At 53.4% G+C, this 17940-nt stretch overlaps 1 protein-coding gene across 7 annotated transcripts; it reads left to right on the forward strand.

Annotated features, from left to right (window-relative positions):
• Nucleotides 1–223: 223 nt before the first annotated feature.
• Nucleotides 224–16919, forward strand: ALDH3A2 (aldehyde dehydrogenase 3 family member A2). Of its 7 annotated transcripts, none has more exons than XM_086358575.1 (12): nt 224–285; nt 1110–1270; nt 3014–3245; nt 3918–4003; nt 5064–5272; nt 6228–6345; nt 7909–8050; nt 8562–8728; nt 11402–11501; nt 12730–12965; nt 13573–13678; nt 13807–16919. In XM_086358575.1, exons 2-11 carry the CDS (start codon nt 1118–1120, stop codon nt 13642–13644), a joined length of 1515 nt encoding a protein of 504 aa, XP_086214701.1. In that variant the 5' UTR covers nt 224–285; nt 1110–1117; the 3' UTR covers nt 13645–13678; nt 13807–16919. The 7 variants fall into 7 exon arrangements, with proteins under 7 accessions (XP_086214701.1, XP_086214703.1, XP_086214700.1 ...); XM_086358574.1 differs by having other exon boundaries at nt 235–285; nt 15375–16919; XM_086358573.1 differs by lacking the exon at nt 224–285 and adding an exon at nt 946–982.
• Nucleotides 16920–17940: the final 1021 nt, after the last annotated feature.

Below are 17940 nucleotides of genomic sequence, written 5' to 3' on the forward strand. Positions count from 1 at the left end.
ACAGTTTTGTATATTGTCAGAAAACACAAGACGCGACAGGGCCCTTGAAGGTTTCACGGGAGACCCCGCGGCCGGGAGGGAAGCTCACCTCTGGGGAAGCATCAGCGGCGCATCCCGGGAAAGGGGCAGACTTCCCCATCCTGAGGCAGAGTCCTTCACCTCCGGATTAACAGGTTCTCTCCCTGAGGAGTCAAAGCACAGGGAAATGATAAGCAATCACGTGACAGGCATATAAAGTCCCAGTGAAGTCAGGAACTAGCCAGAAGGTTCCTCCAACCAGCACAGGTGAGGAGAGTGAGGTGAGAACCCACCAGCAGGGGGCTCTGTCACGGTGGGTGCAGGGGGAGCCGGAGCCCAGGCCCTCTGGGGGCAAGGGGTCAGAGACTTGGGGAGGCGCAGGGGGACAGAGACTCAGGATGGGTGTGGGGGAGGGAGACAGGGTCTCGGGGAGGGGAAGGGGGACAGGGACTCGGGGAGGTGGAGGGAAGGGGGACAGGGACTCGGGGTGAAGGGGGAGAGGGACTCGGGGTGGGGGAGAGGGACAGGGACCTGGGGTGGGGGAAGGGAGGGGCCAGCGACCGGAGGGTGGAAGCGGCGGAGAGCGGCAGGTAAAGGAAGAAGAGATGCCGCAGGGCACTAACTTGCGTGAGCAGTCCGAGAGACTCGGTGCCCGGAAGGAGCGGTGCGGGCGGTCAAGCGCCGCCTCCGGGGCCGCTTGGCGCGGGACCAGGTCTGCAAGGTCTGAACCGCGCGGCCCAGGCGCAGGCGCAGGCGCAGCCGAGGTCCCCTCCACCCCTAGCTCCCACGCGTCGTCCTCCCCCGCGCGCCCGCCGAAGGCTGGGGCGGGGCCCGCACAGTGTCCGGCCTGCGGGGGTCACGTGGGCCGCGCCGGCCAATCGGCGCGCGACTCAGGGCTGAGCCCTGCAGGCTGGGCGTCGACCGGGCAGTTGGCGTCCGCTGAGTCGGCGCGTCGGGGATCGAGGTTCGGCGTGGGCCGGGAGCCGTGGGCCCGGGACCGGGTGGAGGGCGGGGATGGGGCGGGACTGCCCCGCGGCCCCGCGTCCTGCCCGCCCGCCGCCTATGGCGCCGGATCTCCCCTGTCCCCACAGGACCGGCCATGGAGCGCGAGGTCCAGCGGGTTCGCGCGGCTTTCGGCTCCGGCCGCTCTCGGCCCTTGACGTTCCGGCGGCGGCAGCTCGAGGCCCTGCGCGTGATGGTGCAGGAGCGCGAGAAGGACATCCTGGCGGCCATCGGTGCGGACCTGAGCAAGGTGCGCCCGGACCTGACCCCACCCCTACCCACTCTACCGGGATTGGGTCGTTCTAGCAACTTGCGGGCCGGATTACTGTCTTTCAATTTTGTGGCTGATGGTCTCGCTCGGATTTTCCACCACGACTTTAGGTTTCAGATCTGTGCACCCGCGAGTTACCCGGGAGGTCCCGGACGATGCTTCCGTGGGTCGGGTGGGGTTTGGGGGGACTCTGAGAGCACGAGTTTGTAACAAGCCCCCGTATGATACCCCGCTGCCTTATTCTGGAACCATGCTTTCAGTAGCAAGGTTTTGGGAGAGTGTTCAGGGTTTAAATACAGTCCCCTGTATTCTGTAATACTGTTGTTACTATTCTGTTTTGGTCCCCCCACCCCCCATCCCCCGCTCTTTATTCTAGGGGTAGCAAAGCCAGAGCAAGGCCTTGCTCTGGCTTTGTGAGGCTCCATCCCTCACTTCCCCCTAAAGATTTTTTTGAGGAGTAGAAACAGAAGTGTAGGCTTCCCTGGTGGCTCAGTGGTAAGGAATCCACCTGCAGTGCAGATCAAGATCCGATCCCTGAGTTGGGAAGGTCCCCTGGAGAAAGAAATGGCAACCCACTCCAGGATTCTTACCTGGGAAATCCCATGGACCGTGGGGTCACAAGAGTCGGAAACGACTTAGTGACTGAACACCACCACCACCACCAGTAGTAACAACATAGCTATAATATTTACTTATGATGGAGAAGCACTGTGTCACAGAAGGCAGATTTAAGTAGCCTGAAGCAAGATGTCTGAATCGTTCCCTCTACCAGCATTTCTGAGTGTGTGTCTTAAGGATTATGAAAGTACAGGGCTTCCTTTGTGGCTCAGCTGGTAGAGAATCCACCTGCAATGTGGGAGACCTGGGTTCGATTCCTGGGTTGGGAAGATCCCCTGGAGAAGGGAAAGGCTAGCCACTCCAGTATTCTGGCCTAGAGAATTCCTTGGACCATACAGTCCATGGGGTTGCAAAGAGTCAGACATGACTTAAAAAAAAAAAAGTGAAAGAAGTACAGTAAATTCCTTGCCCTTGAGGGAGTTAAATTTGGTCCAGAAACAAAACATGCCCAAAGTTAAACTACAGTTGTAAGGCAGTGTATTCAGGGTGAAATATTGAGATATGGGTGAAAGCATAATTACTGTGGCTTGTAAAGTGAGATTAGGGCACACCATTATTAACTAAGGACCATTTAAGCCTGAGTTTAGATGTCTTGGATCAGTAAAGAAAGATTTAGAGAGACTGAATATACTAGGGAGTTAATGAATGCATACTATGGGCTTTAGGTGGCGCTAGTGGTAAAGAACCTACCTGCCGGTGCAGTTGACTTAAGAGAGGCAAGTTCGATCCCTGGGTCAGGAAGATTCCCCTGGAGCAGGGCATGGCAACCCACTCCAGTATTTTTGCCTGGAGAATCCCATGGACAGAGGAACCTGGACGACTGCAGAGTCGGAGACAACTGAAGTGACTTAGCAGGCATGCACTGTGGGCTTGAAGGGTGCAGAGAAATCTACACAGCAAACCAGCCCATCTGACAGGTGTGCCTAGCCCAACACTTTGGTTTCTTTGTACATCGCTGTATGGTTTGTGGGATCTTAGTTCCTGGGCCAGGGATCGAACCCATGCCCCAGTGGAAGAGCAGAGTCCTAACCACTCGACCACCAGGGGATTCCCTTGCCTGAGTATGTCATACCCATGAAGGTTAACTGTATCCTCTTGTGACAGAGCGAATTCAACGCATACAGTCAAGAAGTCATTACTGTGCTTGGAGAAATTGATCTCATGCTGGAGAAGCTTCCGGAATGGGCTGCTGCTAAACCAGCTCAGAGGAACCTGCTCACCATGCTGGATGAGGCCTACATCCAGCCAGAGCCCCTGGGGGTCGTACTGATTATCGGAGCTTGGAACTACCCCTTTGCCCTCATCATCCAGCCCCTGATAGGAGCCATCGCTGCAGGTCTGGGGTCAGCTTGCGTCCCCGTTCCATTGTTGCACGTTAAGGAGGGTGCCTAGTTACATGCATCTGCTATAGTGGCTTGCCTTAGTGTAAGCCAGCAGCGTTATTCTTACTTGTTTAGTGGGCTCCAGAGGTTTGTGTGGCCACTGCTTTCTGGAGCCCTGGAGAGGGAACCTCTGAGGGTGGAGAGGCGCACTTGACATCCATGTTCCCAGGTGGTTTCAGTCACCACCTCTGGCTTTGGATGAATCAGTCTGTCTGACCAGTTTCTACATTCAGATAAGGGCTGTGGGAGTCATGCTCCGTGGCCCGCAGCAAGTGCCAAGGGATTAATTTCTCAGTTCTTCAGGATCCACATCAACAGCTTCATGTTGACAAGGCTCATATTTGTGCAGTAATCCCAGGCCAGACAGGAAAACCCAAGAGTGGAAGTGAGAGGAATGTGGGAACACTGGAGGCCGTGTAGGGAGGCTGATGGGACCTGAAGGGTGAGAATGGAGGCGTCAGCCTCTGGGAAGGAGGCAGTGGGGTGACTCTGGGGTCTGCGGTGAACAAGGCCGAGCACAGACGGAGGAGTGACGCTTAGCCTGTGCTCCGCACGTGAGCGCCATCTGGGGGGCTGTTAGTCACTCAGGTATTCGACAATGCTGTCTTGCTTTCTGCTCTGTTTAGGAAATGCTGTGATTATCAAGCCTTCCGAAGTAAGTGAGAATACAGCCAAGCTCTTGGCTAAGCTCCTCCCTCAGTACTTGGACCAGGTGAGAGTGCCCCTCCTTGGCATGCATGTCTGTCTGTTGGTTGTGGGGAACAGGTACCCGCTCTTCCCACTGCCATTGTTTGGTGGTCAGGTCTCCATGCCCCATTTCCCTAAGCCTCCCGCAACTGGCCTGACAAGAGAAGTGAAGTCCAAGACAAAGTGGAATCATTCAGCTGCTGTGGTTACAGACTGTTCAGGCCCTTGGCCTTATCAGCACCTCTACTTCTCAGAGAGCGTCCCCTGCTGTGTGGTGTTCTGAATTAACCTGATACTGGATCTGCTGCGATCTTAGGTGTATCCGCGTAGTGGGTTGTTTGACGAGGGGCTGGAGCTGAGCCAGGTGCTCCTAGCGAGCATGTATGAGAGCATGTCCAGGCTTAAATGGACAAGTTTGTGGGCTGAAAACCACAGAAAGAAACGGCCTGCTGACCCAGACCTGGCCCTTCACTCTGGGTTAAAGTCCTGGCAGTGAAGAGTGTCAGAAGCTGTGTAGAGAAAACCATCAGGGGTCTGGTGCAAGGCAGAGAATGTTGTGATGCCATTTAGCTCTGTGGGGAGGGGGTCTTCAGGGACTGTCAGGGAGGCAACTATGAGGCCCCCAGCCAGCGGGCATAGGAGCTGGTGGCAATGGGGTAGGGAGCAGCTGGCCCGACCTTGTTGGCCCTCACTGGGTTTCACACATGTTCAGACTCAGACGTCCCTCGGTCTCCCCCTGCACTGAGCTGAGTTCAGGAAGGATGTCCAGGTAGACGTGCCCAGGGCCTGTCCTGTGCTCACCCACAGCAGCTGCGTCCCTACCACCCTCCGTTCACTCTTCCCCCGGCTCTGCGTGTCCCAGGGGGGATCCTTCCTCTCCTTTGTGGCCTTGTGAGGCTGAGATGGAAATGCTAGTCTCTCTGGCCAGTTCTGCCACAGGTCGAGATTCTCAGGTGCCATCGGACTCCCCCACCCATCCTCACCAGGGCCGGTTTCCACCTGTTCCTGGTTTTATGGACAGTTAGGTGTTTACATCGGACGACAGGATGAGGTCGATGATACTCGCGTCTGTCTCTTTCCTTCAGGACCTATACGCTGTTGTCACTGGTGGTGTCGAGGAGACCACGGAGCTTCTGAAGCAGCGATTTGACCACATTCTCTACACGGGAAACACCACTGTTGGAAAAATCGTCATGCAGGCTGCTGCCAAGCATCTGACCCCTGTGACCCTTGAACTGGGAGGGAAGAGCCCGTGCTATGTGGACCGAGACTGCGACTTGGACGTCGCCTGCCGGTGAGTCTGGCTCTCTGGTTTCCTGGATTTTCTCAGCTCGGCCGAGAGCCTGCTGGCATGTCCCCTGTGCCTCCTGGCTCCAAGAGACCTTGCTGAGTCTTGGGGGTTGATGTCCTGGGTTGGGGCCACAGGGTAGCGTAGAACTTTCACACACTCCCTCTTAGTGCCACAGCCAGAAGTGGTGAATACGAAGCCTTGACATCACACGGCCATCCTTAGGAATGAAAAACAAGTTCTTTCTGTTCTCAAGATAATAGATCAGGCAGGAAATCTTTCTGTTCCACTGGTAGCTGATCCAGAAAGTACAGTAGATGATGCAAAGTCTTTAGACTCCCTACGCTGATCTCCTAAGTTCCTTTGTTGATAACCGATACCGCTCATCTTTTAACTGAGAAGAGCATCTTGCATCTGAGAATTAGAAAGTGAAGGGTTTGGAGGTGTCTGGGCTGAATCAGTTTGGCTCACAGCAAGTGCTCAGACCCACAGTCGACAGTGCTAGAGCGGCATGGCTCCCCTCCCCTCGGAGAGGCGTGGGTGGGGGCATTGGGCAGGGTTGGGTGGGCTCTGTAGGTAGGTGTGTGCCCGAACAGGAGACCCCAGTGCGTGGATTTCTGTCAGAGCTCAGGCACAGCTTCCCAGAGCCAGGTGACCCCGTCCTCCCAGACGTCCTCCTAGCCGGAGTTGGGAGAGGGAGGGAGTGTCAGGAAACCGTACTCTGTCCTTTCCTGCTGCAGGCAGGGGTGTCTCTGCATTTAAAGCACTGTTTTTGATGAGCAGGCACAACGCTTTCCCTGCTCCCTAGAATATTCTGCATCAACTGAAAGTGCTACAGAGATGAGTCATTAAAACATTGTTCAGTCAACATTCATGAGAACGTTTGTGAGCATTGTTGGTAAAGAGCACAGCGTGGGTGGCAGGTGCGGGGACTGAATGCGGCTGCTGGTGCTTTTCCCAGACGCATCGCCTGGGGCAAGTTCATGAACTGCGGTCAGACCTGCATCGCCCCCGACTACGTGCTCTGTGAGCCGTCCCTCCAGGACCTGATCGTGCAGAAGGTGCAGGAGGCCGTGAAGGTGCGTGTTTACCGCCTCTGGTTGCACTGGCTGCCTCAGGGTGCAAGTAGCAGCTGTGACTGAACTTCCTGGCTAATGAGAAAACATTTTCGGAGAACATTTGCTGAGAGCATGGTGAGGCTGGTGGTATGCACACCAAAAACCATCCAGCTGATTTGTTGATGATAACTCCTAGGTGCAGCACAGGCTTTAGAAAAAACAGTTCAGCTGTGATTCTATGGTCTGGGGAGAAGACTGTCAGGCTTCTGCAGCACAGTCGAGGGCCCCTGACATGTGGCCACTGCCTGTCAAGGTCATCTGATATTCAGTTTGTAGGCGGTTTAGCAAAGCCAGCTATTTCGTGGAGTGAGTGAATTAACTACTCTTAATGCAGTCCTCAATTTTTGAGGGTGTTTCAAGTGGCAGTCTAGGGCGGGGATCAAGGAAGGCCCCAGATGAGCCAGGAGAAACGAGGGACTTAGACTGGAGGAAGGATGGGATGGAGCTTTGACAGCTCAGTGATGGCACTGAGTCATGGGCCTCCTGGGTGAAGAAGTTGCTGGAACAACCACGGTTCACTCCCTGGGTGCTGACCAAGCCCTGAGAGGTGGCTCATGGACAATCAGGAGAGACAGTGTGAGCAGCGAGGGGCCGAGGGTCTTGATGTGGATGTAGTGGTGAGACTGTGGTGGGGCCGGACAAGGACAGCATGAGAGGGGCCTTGGCCAGACTCCAGGGAGACACTGCGGCTAGAGAAGTTGTGCTGGGGGTGCGTGGTGATGAGCCAGGTTTCCTGGGAGTGACAGTCCCTGTCTTCCTGGAGGCGTTTCTCCTCTCACTGCCCTGCTAGGCGTGATTTAGGAGAAGTTTCCTGTCCTCCCATCCACAGGAGGTCTGGGGTCTCCAGGTGACACTGAGGTGCAGCCGGCACTGACAGCCACTCCTGTGGCCCCAGTGTGGGGACCTGAGACCCTGTGTTTCCACAGGCTGCCCGGGATGTTCTTACCAGCCAGCTCAAGGTTGATGCGGGGACTGGACAGTGGTCAGGGGAGATGGAGCACGCCTATGGGGCTGACTGTGAGCCATTGAGATTGGTTTACCCGGACTGTGCTTTGAGCTTCCGAGTGGTTTCCCAACTGTCTGTGGCTGGTGGAGGTTCCAGGCCAGGAGGAAGCAGCACGAAGCTCGGCAGACTCTTTTTGTGAAGGGCTGCACAGGCCGTGCTCCAGACTCTGCAGGCCACTACTAAGCTCCTCACGGGAGCGGAGCAGCCAGAGTCAACAGGGATGCACATGGGGCCCTGATACGGGGCATGACTTGCAGTACCCACTCTGCATCCACCCCAGGAAGGACCCATGCTAACCCCAGAAACTGGGAAATGGGAGACATGTGTGTGTGTGTAAACTCCTGCTGCCCTCAGCCTGACAGAGAGCTTAACCTCACTGCTGTCGAAGTCCTCGGGCTGAGGGGGAGGGGGGCATGGGATTCTGTGAGGGTGTAAAGCCAGATCTGGGGACACAAGTGAACTTTATTAAATTAAAACGTGGGTCTTTGGTGATGACTAGATACTGTTGTCTGACACAGGGATTTTATGGAGAAAATGTAAAAGAATCTCCCGACTATGAGAGGATCGTCAATCTTCGTCATTTTAAGAGGATACAGAGTCTGCTGGAAGGACAGAAGATAGCTTTTGGTGGGGAGATGGATGAGGCCACGCGCTACATAGGTAAGGGGACCCACCTGGTTTGTGCCTCAGAGTCCACGGCGTCTCTTCCTGTGTCCTCCCATGTGTCCAGGGCAGGCAGAGCCTGAGCCAAGGCCTGGGGGATGCTACCACTTTATGACATTCTCTAACCTCACTCAGTTGTAGTCAAGGTCAGAGAGATCAGGGCAGGAATGCACTTGAGTTAAGAAGTGGTGCTGGTCTGGTCCTTGGAGGGACCAGACCATCTGTGCTCCCAGGAAGGCCTGTCCAGGGAAGGACACAGGTGTGCCGTGCTGAACACGGTTAGGTAAACACAGGATTTACTCCAGCCTGTCTGCCCCCTTGGTGGCACAAGGATCCCTGATGCACATGCCTGGAGACATTGAGTATTTGCACGGTTCACGCATGCACTTGGGGCTCGTTTCATGAGGTGACACTTGGCGGGGTGAGGGAGCCCTGAGCACAGCGTGCAGTGAGAGTTGGGTGTTTCTGGCTCAGCTGCAGCCTTTTCACCTTTGATTTTCTTTCTCAGCCCCAACAATACTCACTGATGTGGATCCTGGCACCAAGGTGATGCAGGAAGAAATTTTTGGGCCAATTCTTCCAATAGTGCCTGTGAAGAATGCAGATGAAGCCATACAGTTCATAAATGAACGTGAAAAGCCCCTGGCTTTCTACGTGTTTTCTCACAACAGTAAGGTAATCTTCACAGCACACGGCGTGCTGTCATGATCTGTGCTCCTGAACCTTCCCTGCTCTAAAGCAGACAGGGATTATTATGCCTGAGTCCCCAGTGAGGCTTTGCTCACAGCTGGCTGTCTCTTGGGTAGTGAGGCCCTGGGGTTATCACTGTAACCTTCCCCTCACTCCCTGGGGTCAGAGCTCCATCTTCGGAGTGACTGTCTGTTGACTCACAAACACCTCCCATCTAATTGGGAGACTTCAGGCACCAGTGTTGGCAGCTCTCCCGCTGGTAACCCTGGGTGCCCGAGGACCCCAAGGCCATGCAGGTGGGGGCTGTGGAGTAGACTAGGGCAGGTCTCTGGCACTGCTTAGGGAGCTGCTGGGAAACCATGGACTTGGGTTTTTCCAGTGATGCAACCTTGTGGTTGGAGCGGTTTCACAGTCCTAGTCAGGCTGGCTACCCACGCCTTGTCACCCCAGGCCTGGCAGCCCTGCCACCACTCTCGAGCCTGTCCATCCACACCTCAAAGGTGACTGGCTGCCGAGGAACAGTAACCTCAAGGTGGGCCAGTAGGCCAGGAGCCTCTGAGGAAAAGGGAAAAGTCAGAGGAGAATGTGCAGCCAGGCCAGGCTGAGGAGTCCCCAGAGCAGGAGCCCCCTGTGGAGCCTCTGCCCGGCTGTACAGGTGGTCATGGGGCCGCTTCCAGAGCTGGCCAAGCTGTCGAGGGGCTGATCTCTGTCCACCATCCAGGGAGACCGAGTGTGCAGGGCTCAGTGAGGCTCAGGTTAGCGGCACACAACGGTCTACAGCCGAAATGATCACAGGCAGTGGAGCACAGAGCGGAAGCTGAGGTCTGTGGCCTGGGTGGAGGGTGGCAGGTCAGGGTCTGTCCTGTGGTCAGTGATGACCTTCGGTACAGAGGACTGGGCTGGTCGGCAGCAGGGAGGCAACGTTTACCAGTCAAGCGTCACTGCTCATTTGGGTCCCGGGTGAGCCAACCAGCGATCTCCTTCAAAAGTAGGACATTTGAATGGTTTTTGCATGTCATAGAAATGAAATATCTGTAAATCACAGGCTGTAAAGTAGATCATTGCCGAGGTCCAGCCCTGGCTGATCCAGGGTATTTGAAGGAGAGACGGCGTCAGCGATTTATTTAAATATTAATTAGAGATATAAAGAATAATAGAATGAGGATAGCTCAGTAGGAAAATTCAGTGGAGAAAAGAGGCTAAGTAGCTTGGTTTATGCAAAAAATCAATATAACCTGTGACACCAGGTTAGCTCTGACCACGGAGGCCGCAGGCGCCCTCTCGAATAGCGGAAGGTGCCCCACCTTAGACACCTTCTCGAGTGGTCTTAGAAGCCCAGGCAAATAAATGGTCGCAGAGGACCTCCACGCTCCAGATGGAGACTCAGCCAGAATGTGAAAAGAAAGAATGACATGGGGAGACCAAGCTTTGGTGAGCAAGGCCCGTAGCTTTATTTTCAACAGGGGCTTTTATACCCTAAGTTACACATAGATGATAATAGGGGATGTGAAATCATGCAAAGTCAGCAGTCTTTGATCCTTATCAAAAACCAGGGTTTCTTTCCTGCAAATTTATCATATACAGATGGTTTAGGTGATTTACGTCATCTTCTGGCCAGAAGGCCTATTAACATTTTATGACTCTTGACAAAGGTTTGTCAACTGTAAGACTTATTTTATCTAAGAGTAATTATTTTAAGGTTTGGTGCCATCCTCCGAAGGTGTTAGATAAAGTTGCATTCCTATAGGGCAGATGTGTAGTAGGTTTACAACAAAGGAAAGAATTTATTACCTTAAGGGTCTAAAGTTGCTAACACCAAGGCCACTACTTATTTTTTCTACATACCAACTATATTAATTAATACACATTCAAGGATACAATACAGGGGATGTGGAAACTTGGCAGCAAGCATTGGCTCATCAATGAAATCTTTTACTAGTTTTATTCTGACGGTTTCTAACTCTCTGAGAGGCTCTAAGCTATTTGAATATCTTAAGCTTCCCGTGCCTCTCAGGCTGGGAGACTGTAAACAATCAGGCTGGGAGACTGTAAACAATCGTATGCATAGCTGTAGGAGTCCAGGTAAACTTGTCAGGCGAGTTAGAGAGCTATCTGAGGGGTTTGGATTTAAACACTCCTAATGCCCAGGAACTTTATTAATTGGAGCTGTAAGTTAACTCTTTGTCAGAGAGAGCGAGATGGTGGTGGGGGACAGCCCCCAGTAAAGTCAGAGGTGAGAGCACAAAGCAATAAAGTAGGCAGACTCTGGTTTTTTGGGGGTAGATGCTCGAGAATATCCAGGGGGACTCCTGAGGCTCGATCCCGCCTTTGCATATGCCGAGCCTCCTTTCTCATGACCTTTGCCATGAGTGGAGTGCCTCTCGCTGGCTCCCGGCAGATCATAAAGAAGAAACATTAACAATTCTTAAGACCTGGAATAGAGCCTGAACAGTCCCTGATAAGAGAGGCCCTGGCTGCGGGCTCAGGGGTCGAACAATGGTTTGACGGGTGTTCAGCCACCTCTGCGTTGCTTCCCTGGAGGACTCGATGTGCAGCTGAGAGCTGACCTGTACCGTGCTTGCTCGTGGGGTTTGACCTCGAGGAGGACGTGTCCTGGGCTGGCCGCAGCTGACCTGGGGCCTCTGCTGTTCCCCTCAGCTCATCAAGCGGATGATCGACGGGACGTCCAGTGGTGGTGTCACAGGCAATGACGTCATCATGCACTTCACGCTCAGCTCTCTGCCCTTCGGAGGCGTGGGTGAGGCCCCTCCCAGCCGCTGCCCAGAGTCTCCTTCTGGCCCCGTCCCCACCCTCCACCCTCAGGGGCGCTTCCCAGTCTGTAATGGTTTACAGTTTGCTGCTTCCCTGGTCTGCAGTTCTTCATCAGATGCAGGGCATGTCTTGGGCCAAGAATCAGGTCTCAGATGAACTGAGGCTTGCCCTATGTCCTTTATGAATGAGGTGGTGAGGGACAGGCCATGGGCAAGTGAGGGATGGGCCCATGGACAGGCGGGGGATGGGGCCATGGGCAGGGCAGACAGCAGCCGAGGACCTGGATGTCAATTTGCATTTTTAGGGAAAAGGCACAAAAATAGAATACTATGGAAAGTTGTGAGGGAAAATTTAATGACCTCCGAGACATAAACACTTAATATTTTGTAATTTATACTTTTTCTTTAAAAGGCACACCTTTTGATACATCTTATAGAATCCCCCTGCAGCTTCTGCTGCTGCTGCTAAGTCGCTTCAGTCGTGTCCGACTCTGTGCGACCCCACAGACAGCAGCCCACCAGGCTCCCCCGTCCCTGGGATTCTCCAGGCAAGAACACTGGAGTGGGTTGCCATTTCCTTCCCCAGTGCATAAAAGTGAAAAGTGAAAGTGAAGTCGCTCAGTTGTGTTCAACTCTTAGCGACCCCATGGACTGCAGCCCACCAGGGTCCTCCGTCCATGGGATTTTCTAGGCAAGAGTACTGGAGTGGGGTGCCATTGCCTTCTCCACCCTGCAGCTTTAGCTTCACCCAAATCATGCCCTGGGCCCTGGTTACCCTAGCCACACGTGTGTCTGCCTGGCTTACGTGACCGAGCAGACAAATGAGCACAGCTCTGAAAGGGCAGAGGTGTCCACCAGCTTGTTAGCACCACCACATGACCTCCCGAGAGCCTGGAGGAAGCACAGCTCAGCCCTGGGCTCCCAGAGTCAGACCCTCAGGGCCACACTAAGGCTCTACCTGCCGTGTTCCCTCTCGGAAGTGGGGTTGTGGTAGTGTGAGCCTGTCCCAGGAGCACCCTCAACATGTCCTGGGCCGGGTCCACTGTGTGGGGGCCACTGGGAGGACCTGAAACAAGGTGCTCCCCCCATGCCAATGGCAGGGGGCCTAGGACCTCCTGGAACACAGCCCTCCAGGCTGGTGGGCAGGGGGCCTGCCTGTGCGCAGAAGGAGCACCGTTACCTACATCGGCCTGTCTCATCTGCCCTTGACTTCAGGGTCCAGCGGGATGGGAGCGTATCACGGAAAACACAGTTTCGATACTTTCTCCCATCAACGTCCCTGTTTATTAAAAACTCTCAAGCGGGAAGGCGTGAACCAACTCCGGTACCCTCCCAACAGCCAGTCGAAGGTGGACTGGGCGAAATTTTTCATGCTGAAGCGGTTCAACAAAGAGAGACTCTGCCTCCTGCTGCTCACTCTCCTGGGCGTCCTGGCTGCCGTGCTCATCAAGGTGGGTCCCCAATGGCTGCCTGGGGTGGCTCTGTCTTGGGAGCGCCTCCGATCTTATTAAATCAGTGCTGTCTCATCCTATTAACATTCAGCCTAAAACTAAGGGCTAGGGAGCTGTGGCCTGTGGGCAGCCCCAGATTCTCTGAGCATCTCTGGCTGCTTCTGGGCTCCAGCGGCAGAGACTGTCCAATCCACAGGCCTGTCCTCACAGGAGCCATGAACTGCCTCTGGTCTGAGGTTAAAGCTCTGGAGAGCTCGCTTGCAGAAGCTGAGCTGCCTAACCCTTGATCCTCTCGCTGTTGGTGCCTTGGGGCCAACTGGTTCCTGGACGTGCATGGACCTGGCGCGTGGAGGTGGAGGACAGGCCTCTGGTGACAGGCTGCTGGTGGAGGTGGTTTGGCCGTGAGGCTGACTGAAGCATGTGTCTCTGGTGATTAGTCATCGCAGACGTGGACGTGCTAGGAGAGCCAATGCCAGGCAGCTTCCCGAGGCAAAGCCAAATTTAACGTGAACAGCTGTGTTCGTGTCTGTGTTTGGTTTAAGTGTTGAGAGGGTGTTGATAGAGCTGGAGACACCAGCCGCATCTGAATTCATTTGGGTTTCCTCAGAGGTACCAGGCTGTGCTGAGGACAAAGGCCCTGTTGATTTTTCTGGCAGTTCACAGACGTGCCATCCCGTGAGCCAGTCTCAGAACCCACTCTGTGTTGAGAGGAGGTAGGGCCGTTTCTTCCTTTCTGTAACTCGGGCCAGCATGGGGTGTGTGCTCTTCCGGTCATGTGTTTTTCTACACTCAGAGGTTCATGTGTTACCAGAAAAAGAATGTGCAATTTATTTGTCTCCAGGCACTTTGGACTTTAGCCTGGAGCAGCAGAGTGTTAAACCTGACAGCCACAGTGCAGTCCAGGGCTGGACTCTAGAGGGTTCGGACGAAGCAACCATCGCTCCCAGAAAACCACAGCCATGTGCACTCAGCTGCCCCAAGGATGTACCCGTGGAGCCACTCAGACCTAGCTTCAGAGTCTGAGCAGCATCTCAAAAAGCTCAAAGTCACTTTTTGTTTCGTTTTTGAATGGTTTTTCTTTCCTTAAAGCTTAACTTCAGCACTTAGGCAGCAGACCTGGTGGATCAGAGCTTGCTGTGGGCTCAGTGCTGTTCTGCGTCTTGCTGAGGCCGGTGGCACTGTTTGGTCTCCAGTCCCTGTCTGCCTGCCCTCTCCCAGGTCGTGGGTCCCCAGCCTGACCAGTACCTCCTTGCTTGCAGTGGAGTTGCTCAGCCTGGTGGAGAATCCAGAGGTGCAGGCAAACTGATCCCCACAGGCGTGCCCCCTCTTAGGGGGCAGTGCCCCCTGCCAGATGGGCTGGCAATGCCGCGCAAAGTTCCCAAAAGGGTCTGGCAGGCAAGCCTTTGTCTGGTAGGTTCTAGAGATGCATCAGTGTTGTAAAAACGTCTACTTAGCTTGGCCTGGAGATTGATTTAATTATGGCTTTGGGAGAGGCCTCTTCTGAGCCCACAGGGTGCGGGCAGCCCCGCCTCTTGCTGTCCTCACTGGGAACTGAGGTGTTCCAATTGTTTTGGATCCAGTGTGAGACTGGGTAAAGATTTGGGGGCTCTTCTCTCTTTGCTGCTTCTCTATGCTTATACCCTCTTTTTATAAAATCACCTTTTACTTTCAGCAAAGGATTCTGTGCCTAAATTGGCCATTTTCTTGAGGAATCTTTGTTGGTGGTCACTGCAAACATTTTTCTGAAATTGCTTTTTTGCACTTCGTAGCTCTGATTGATTCTAATAATTCAGTTTACTAGGATTAGAATGCATTTGGAGCATTTTAAAATGGGAAACTGAAAGCCACAGTTATTAGTCTAAGGGGAGCACATTAGAATCTCAGGGTGGGGGCATTTTCCACATCCTTTTTACACAGGGTTCCAGTAAAGGCTAGCCTAAGCTATGGAAAGCATTGCAGGGGTTTTTAAAAGCTGAAGAAAATAAAAGGTTAAAATCGATTGATGTCATCAGGATCTTGAGGATTAAATGCATCGTTTGAACTCTGTGGCTGTGCTTTAAGCCTCAGTGGGTGTTGATGGAATTAATTACTCTCTGGAATTTGAGAAGCAGAATCGCTCACCAGTTTTCAGAGTTCACATGGATAGTCTGCTTCCTTCTTACGACTTATGTCTTTGCTCGTTGTCGTGTCTCCTCCATGTTGGACAGAGTACCGCCACCAACACCACCATCCTGTCATCGTTTGTCGGGGAGAGCATGACCTTTCGTCCTTAGGCACCTGTGGGCCCTGCTGTCACTGGAGGAGAGGCTTCAGGATGGGAGGTGCTGGTTGGGGTTCTGACCCTGGGCCCATGTTGCAGGGCTGAGGGGTCAAACTGGCGGTAACCTGGATCCCTTCTCCCCGCCACAGGCTGGATACTACTGATGGACCCCAGCCACCTCCTCATCGTCTCTGCTGAATTATTCTACTCAGTGGCTAACCAACCAATCATTTTTAAATCGTACCAGAACTTTTTAAGAAGATATGCAAACGCACCATCCTCGCAATTAACCATTAATAAAACTCACCGCTTCAGCCAAAGTCCCCCACTTACCTCCTCCGCCCCCGGCCCCCTAGGACTGAGCATGCTCAGTCGGAGAACCTGCATCCCTAGAGCTCTGGGCAGGGACAGGGAGCGCACTGGGTGAGCCCACGTTCCCAGACCTGCTCAGTGACTCTTTACCAGGGACATGGGGCTTGCCACCCCCACCCCCATCTTCAGGCAGCACCCCCTGAAGCCTTCCAGAGACTGTCCTGCACATGTTTCCAGGTCTCAGTCTAGAGAGGTGAGGCGAGATCTCCCAGAGTCCTCGGGGTTCAGGGCACTAGAACTGGGTGGGGGTGAGGGGGGGTCCCTGTCCCCAATCCTGGGACCAGAAGACAGCTCCAGGAGGCAGCCCTCCTTTCTCACCACTCTCTGTCCTGTCCTGAGCTCGGCTTGTGATGGTCATTTGTGATGTCCACACGTGGTAAATCCTCGGGCTCCTGGAAGGCAGCTGCCAGTTTGGTGCAAGAATCATCTGTCATTCGTAGACTGTGCGTCTTACAAAGCCACTGGCCTGTTTCACTGCTGTTGTCATGGTACTCAGACAATACCCACCCTTGATCAGAGGCTGCACATGGCAAGTCAGTGGCTCTTGAGGGACGAATCTTCAAGTTTCCTGCTTCTGTACCATGAGGCTAGTAAGCATCCCCTTGGCCTCCCTTGTGGCTCAGCTAGCTGGTAAAGAATCTGCCTGCAATATGGGAGACCTGGGTTGGAAAGATCCCCTGGAGAAGGGAATGGCTACCCACTCCAGTATTCTGGCCTGGAGAATTCCATGGACTGTATAGTCCATGGGGTCGCAAACAGTTGGACACAACTGAGCAACTTTCACTTTCACTTTTGGAAACCTGCGAGGGGCATTGCTGAACAGATTCTGTCCAGAACTTAAGGTGGGGACCAGTTTCTGTCCTGGACAAGAGGCCTTGGGTGTTCACGACTTGCAGCCTGCAAGCCCCAGGGGCAGGTGAGGGGCATCTGGAAGAGGGCTCTCCGTGACCAGGACAGCACACTGAAGGGGACCTCCCAAGCACAGTCAGGACCAGACCCAGCCCTTCAGCCAAACAGAAGGTCTCAGGAAGAGCCCTGGGGGTCCTCCATGCCCCCACACTCAGTGAGAGAATGTACCTCACTTCACAGCATATGTGATTCAGCACTGAATGAACCTGCTCCTTGTGGCTGACTGCAGAGCGTTACGCCTTCAACACAGAACACGGGGGTCAACAACCAATCACTAGGCTGGCTTAGGACATACCTGCTTACGCTGGGGCTTTATCAGAATAATCAGCCATAAAATATCAGACAATGGAATTTTCATTTGGTATATTGTGCATTTTACTTTCTAATTAAAATTATTTGCTTGTCTACTGGTATATTCTGCTTCAAAGTAGATACATTATATTTGATGAAATTGGCATGAATTTTAATAACATTAGTTTTCAGATATGCCCTGATGAAGACAATTCTTCAAACATAAGTTTTCTCCAACTAGAAATCCATTTTTTGCCTTTATCAAAGGTAGTGTTGATCCACTTTCTCATTTTAATTTCTCAATTTTTGGATTTTCTCAAGTTTTACTTTGCCACTTGTGCATTGTTTTTAAAAACCATCTATATAAACAGGTTTCTTTCTAACTATATCTTTACCCATTGCTGACCTAAAACAAGTATAACATTTCTGTAAGCACATTCAGGAGATCCCAGTCCCCTAAGCCTCTGCACAGAAACTGGCTCTGCGTCCGTTCTGTCTAGCAGGGGTTGTGCAGGTGTGCTGTTTCCCAGACTTGGCTTGCAGTCCTCTCCTCAGGGCCTTGCAGTCTGATGGCTCAGCTGGTAAAGAAATCTGTCTGCAATGCAGGAGACCCCAGTTTGATCCCTGGGTTGGGAAGAGCCCCTGGAGGAGGGTATGGCAACCCACTCCAGGATTCTTGCCTGGAAAATCCCATGGACAGAGAAGCCTGGAGGGCTCTGGTCCATGGGGTCGCAAAGAGTCAGACACTTAGCAACTTAACACCTTCCTTTCACTTACGCAATCCTAGGACACACAGCACAGCCTTTCTGTTCCATACCTGTTCGTTCTGTCTGGGTGCGGAAGCTCACCGAGTCTTCAGGTCACAGATGACACTGGCTCCTCCCTTTCTGTGGAGTCGAGTGTTTGCACTCTGCATCCTTTTTCCCTAGTGACCTTGATTAGTGCATCCACTGTGTCTGTGGATGTAGCTACCCACATTAAAGGGGCGGATGTTGAAGGCCAGGCTGAGCCCCCAGGGCCCCATGTGCAGCCTGGAGCCCAAACATGTCCCCAGTCCCAGGCCTCAAAGCACCCTGGGACTGGGTTAGCCTCCAGTTCTATCCCGAGCCTCCCTGGCCCAGTGATCTAGGCTTTACTGTCTGT

This window comes from Bos grunniens, chromosome 19, assembly GCF_055505025.1.
Source record: "Bos grunniens cultivar Pamir isolate PY7600 chromosome 19, Bosgru_T2T1.0, whole genome shotgun sequence".
NCBI lineage: Eukaryota > Metazoa > Chordata > Mammalia > Artiodactyla > Bovidae > Bos > Bos grunniens.

Bases quoted from the DNA above. Each gene is read 5' to 3' on its own strand.
- ALDH3A2 (XM_086358575.1), top strand. From the start codon at position 1,118: ATGGAGCGCGAGGTCCAGCGGGTTCGCGCGGCTTTCGGCTCCGGCCGC. The intron at 4,004-5,063 runs GTGAGAGTGCCC...TCTTTCCTTCAG, and splicing joins TCCCTCAGTACTTGGACCAG to GACCTATACGCTGTTGTCAC. The intron at 8,051-8,561 runs GTAAGGGGACCC...TTTCTTTCTCAG, and splicing joins TGAGGCCACGCGCTACATAG to CCCCAACAATACTCACTGAT.